At 52.9% G+C, this 4834-nt stretch overlaps 1 protein-coding gene across 1 annotated transcript in view; it reads left to right on the forward strand.

Annotated features, from left to right (window-relative positions):
• PPIL2 (peptidylprolyl isomerase like 2) overlaps nucleotides 1-4834 on the forward strand; it is a 27402-nt gene that overhangs the window by 16518 nt on the left and 6050 nt on the right. Inside the window, exons 10-14 of the mRNA XM_023528162.1 lie at nucleotides 484-559; nucleotides 1132-1238; nucleotides 1660-1749; nucleotides 2069-2102; nucleotides 2747-2864. Coding sequence (XP_023383930.1) covers nucleotides 484-559; nucleotides 1132-1238; nucleotides 1660-1749; nucleotides 2069-2102; nucleotides 2747-2864 — 425 coding nt within the window. The remainder of the gene's footprint in view (nucleotides 1-483; nucleotides 560-1131; nucleotides 1239-1659; nucleotides 1750-2068; nucleotides 2103-2746; nucleotides 2865-4834) is intronic.

The following is a 4834-nucleotide window of genomic DNA, read 5'->3' on the forward strand; positions in this document are numbered from 1 at the left end:
TGGGGCTGTGGGGTTGGGGGTAGGGCTCCCTCCTTAAAGAAGTATTGAGGAAAATTTTCAAATGTAAGAAAAAGTTTGTTGTTCATAATCCCACTCCTCTAACACAGTAAGTAGCTCTTCGCATTTTGGTATGCTTCCTACTTATGGGGAGAAATCTCTCTTAGTTTTTCTCTCTGCCTAGCATAAAAAAAATATTGGGGCTTATGTTTTCCTGATTAAAATATGTGTTTATTGTAGAAACTTAAAACCTTTTAAAAGGAACTAGAGTCCCTTGCCCCTTGGGCCCTTAGAGAGGCCAATGAGGGCCTAACTGTCCTGTCCCCTGGGAGGTTCCTAGTGGTGTCTGTGGGTGGAGGCCAGGGACTCCTTCCTGGAGGAGAGGTGCCCAGGAGGGCCTGAGCACTGGGGACAGATGGCTTCCACGTCCCAGGCCCGCTGGTCCCCTAAGGCACCACTGATGTGCCGATGTGGTTTTCTTGGCAGGCTCACTATTCCACCGGGAAGGTTAGCGCCTCCTTCACCTCCACAGCCATGGTTCCAGAGACCACACACGAAGCAGGTAGCTGCCTTTGCTTCTCCATCACCAGCGGTGCTGCTTAGTAGTGGCTGGGGAAGGGCGCCCTGCCTCTGCCTCCTCATCACTTCGTCATGTCTGGGCTTTGCATCCTCTTAGGCAGCTCCAGAGCTGTGGTGGTGGTTGAGGGGAACAGGCCCTTTTGAAACTGTGTGTGTGTCTGGGATGGGGGAGGCTATAGTGAGCACTAGGCCTTTCTCCTGCTGTGTCCTGCCTGCTAGGGCTCTTCCATCTTGGCCTCTGCCCAGGCTACCCACCGGCTTCTTAGCCCTCCCCCAAGGCTGCCTTTTGTATTTTTGGCTCATCAGAAACCTCATGCCCTGAGCCCTTGACCCTCCGCTCCCACCCTTCCTCTTTCCCCTCCCACGTGGGTCCAGGCTTTTCCAGCATCCCCCTCTTAACTGCTGAGCCCTTCCTTGCCCCATGCTCCTGTGCTCAGCCAGGCAGGCCTTTTGCCTCTCCCTGGAGCTGGGCCGTGTTCCAGGCTTTTGTGCCTGGCATGCAGTATGGCTGCCGCCATGTTGGGGCAGGCACATAGCTTAGGCCTCTGCTTGCAGCTGCCATTGACGAGGACGTGCTGCGCTACCAGTTTGTGAAGAAGAAAGGCTACGTGCGGCTGCACACCAACAGGGGCGACCTTAACCTGGAGCTGCACTGCGACATGGTGGGTGTGGCAGCTGTCTCCTCCCCCTGCTTGGGGTTGTTTCTGGGGTCCTAAACATGAGCTGCACTTTGGATGTGCTCAGTAGAAAATTCTGTCTTCTAGGTGTCATGTCCCCACTTCCCTCCCTAAGGTCCACGTGGTGGACCTTGTTGGCCATACATTAGCTCCCTTTGCCTGAGGCTGGGCGGGGGGACACACGCGGCACACAAGGACTCGGGCTCCCCCTGCCACTCTGCTCAAGTACCTCGTAGCTCTGGGGCTTGGCGGCTGCAAGTGTCCTGTTGTTTAGGGTCATGGGTCTTCCCTCACCGTGTCCAGGCTGGGCAGCTGACCCTCCTATTGCATGATCAGGGTTTGGGTGGCATTTGTGGCCCTCCCATTGGCTTACATGCCTCACAGAAGTATCTGGGCTATTTTGCAGACACCAAGAACCTGTGAAAACTTCATCAAGCTCTGCAAGAAGCAGTATTATGATGGCACTATCTTCCACAGATCCATCAGGAACTTTGTGGTGAGTGATGTGGGTCAGCACTGGCTACACAGGGCCAGGTCAGTCCTGGAGGTGACTCCTTTTGTAGCCAGGAGCCCCTTCTCCTCAGGGGCAGAGACCACCAAGGCTCATGTCTTTAGTCCCTGGCTCGGTCGCACGGGGCGGGGCTTATATAGAAAGGTGGCCTGGGAGGGCCTCAGTCCTCAGAATTCCTTGAGCCCATGTGGCAGGTGGGGAATTGCTTCTGTCACTGGGCAGTGCGTGGTGGATATGCTGTGAGGGCCGAGCAGAGCTGTGGAGTCACGGGGAATGCCTTGCTTACTGGCTTTTGTTCTTGCAGATCCAAGGCGGTGACCCTACTGGCACAGGCACAGGTACATATTGGTGCTGGGGCTCCCTGGGCAGCTTCGGCTGCCCTGTTGGCTGCGAGTGGGTAGGTGGGTGAGGACCATGCCAAGCTCCAGACGTGGAATTCAACAGACCAGCCACCAATGAGCTGTTCGACCGCAGGCGTGTCCATTTTCTTGTTTTGAGCTGGTCGTAGGGCATACTGATAGATGGAAGTGGGAGCATGTTGCCTCCTCCACAGGCCTCTGGGGCACCCACCTTTGTCAGCAGACCAAGGGAGGCTGCCGGGAGCACACAGGGAGGTTTCGCCCCACCTCAGACGTCAAGCTGCCCTCCTGCCTCTCAAAGTCCCCCTCAGCCTGTCAGTTGGTTGAGCTCGGGCCCACAACCTCACCTGTGTGGTCTGAGTGATGTGTGGCCTTTACCCTTTACTCCCTGTCCTCGAGGGACAGCCCTATTCAGGGGCTCTGAGGGGCCCGGGGGCTGTTGATGAGGATTTCTTAGGGTCAGGGCTGCCCTCCAAGGTGCTTCTGCCCAAGACAGTACCCCAGCAGTGCCCAGTGCCCCTTGGGACTCAGCACAGATTTCTGGAGCTGAGCTGTGTCCTGCTGGCTGCAGTTGGCTAGTACCCAGTCATTCTTGCTGCCAGCCGTGCTCCTTTCTCTTCCAGGCGGGGAGTCATACTGGGGAAAACCCTTCAAAGATGAGTTCCGGCCCAACCTCTCGCACACAGGCCGGGGCATCCTCAGCATGGCCAACTCGGGGCCCAACACCAACAAGTCTCAGTTGTGAGTTGCCGGGTGGCTACAGGCTGGCCCTAGGGAGGAAGCCCGGGGCTCCGCAGGTTCGCCCTCATCCTTGCCCCGAAGGTCATGCTCGACCTGAATCTGGTCCAGGTGTGCAGCGCCCCCTGGGGTGATGGCGGATTCACACACTCACACAATACGGCCCAGACCTGCCCGAGTGCAGGCATGTGCACCTACACGCAGAGCAAGTCAGCAGGCAGCATTGTGCCTTGGGGCATGTGCCTGTGAAGGAGTAGATGTTGAGAGTTCCCAAGAGATCCAGAAAGGCCTCCTGGAAAAGGCCGCGGAAAGCAGATGTGGGTGTGGCCACGGGTGCCCGGACTGGGGAGAGGCAGGGAGGGGTAGCTACACAGGAGGGGCTGGAATCGAGGACCGGCTTGAGCAACCTTTGGATGTGGTGCATTTGGAAATGGGAAGACTTGGTGAGAAGTTGAGGATTCTGCCTTGGACAATTAATGCCGCACCCAACTTGGTGTTAGTGGGTGTGGATAAGCTGGAAGGAAGTACAGATGTGGGCATCGCTGTGTCTGGATGTAAAGATGGAGGGGGAGAGGCCCATCAGGAGCAAGTGTGGGGAGAGGAGCGGCTGGACCCAGTCTGGCAGAAGCGGAGGGGTGTCTGTGAGTCTGCGAGACAAGAGTATTTTCCAAAGAAGCCACAGGCCGTGGACCAGGGCAGGGCAGGAGAGATTGGTTTGGGCAATGCGGAGGCTGGTGATGGAGGCCGGTGAGAGTGGTTTGCAGTGGAGGCTTTCTTAGGATTCACCTACAGAACCATCTGGCTTGAAGGAATTTGCGGCAGGGCGGGAGGGTCCATCTAGTTGGAGCTGTTTCTCAGTCAGCTCTAGTCATCCTTCTCTAGGAGCTTTATGATTTCATCTAAGTTTCCTTATTTACAGTTTTTAAAAATCCTCAATTCCTACTTGTACTTTTGTGAACTCTTTAATCTTTGCCCACTTTTTGTTGGGTGGTTTGTATCTTTCTTGCTAAGAGCTCTTTAGATAAGTCACCTGTATTCCAAATATTTTTTCCAGATATTTTTTTTTTATCGGAACGATACCATATAATATTCTAAAATACATATTCCAGTATGTATCTCTCTAGATTTCATTGCACTTAAGGAGGTCTTCCCTTCCTCAATTGTATGTGGGGTCTCCTGGAATTTTTAGAAGGCTTTAATTTTGTGGAAGTGGGAAGGTTTTATTTTTGTATTACTTATTTATACATTATATTTGTATACAGATGTGAACAAAGCCTTTCTATTTCCTTCTATTATGCTAGCATCACTCAAATCTCTCCTTTTCCCAGTTTAATTGCAGCCTTGCCGTTGACTAACGTGGAGTGCGATTACCCATCCAAGCTCTTACCTGTCAAGTGTGACTGGTTGGCCCAGGCCTCACAGGCACAGGTGGAGCAGGAAGGGGCTGGGACCACTTGGGACTCGGGCCTCTCCCATGGGGAGCCCCCACAAGATGGAACATTGCCCTTTTATACTCCCGTGGTTCCTTAGCTTAGAAGTGACTAATTCCAGATGATTTTTCCATAAACCCTGTACATCCTTAATAAGAGCCCTCCTGCTGAGAGCGCCCTCCAGAGGAGACGTCCTCACATGCTCCACGGGAGGCTCCTGGCTTCCTGGCTCCTTTCCTCTTCAGTTGTATACTACATTTCTGTGTAAATCAGTATCTTATTCTGGACTTTATTCTGCTCACTGCTGTTTGTTATTCCTGCACCAATATTACACCTGTTTGATTATGTTGGCTCTCTCTGTAGGAAGTTGTGTAGGCAGGTCCACTCTTACTGTTTTCACATTATTTTTTGGCTTTACTTAGTTGTTTATTCTCTAATACGAACTTTCAGATCACTTTATCTAGAGCTTTGAAAATTCTGTTTGGAGTCTAACCAGAATGATGTAATGTCTATTTTGGAAGAATAGATGTATGACATCTTCCA

The sequence above is a fragment of the Pteropus vampyrus genome, unplaced genomic scaffold, assembly GCF_000151845.1.
Source record: "Pteropus vampyrus isolate Shadow unplaced genomic scaffold, Pvam_2.0 Scaffold23, whole genome shotgun sequence".
In the NCBI taxonomy this organism is placed as follows: domain Eukaryota; kingdom Metazoa; phylum Chordata; class Mammalia; order Chiroptera; family Pteropodidae; genus Pteropus; species Pteropus vampyrus.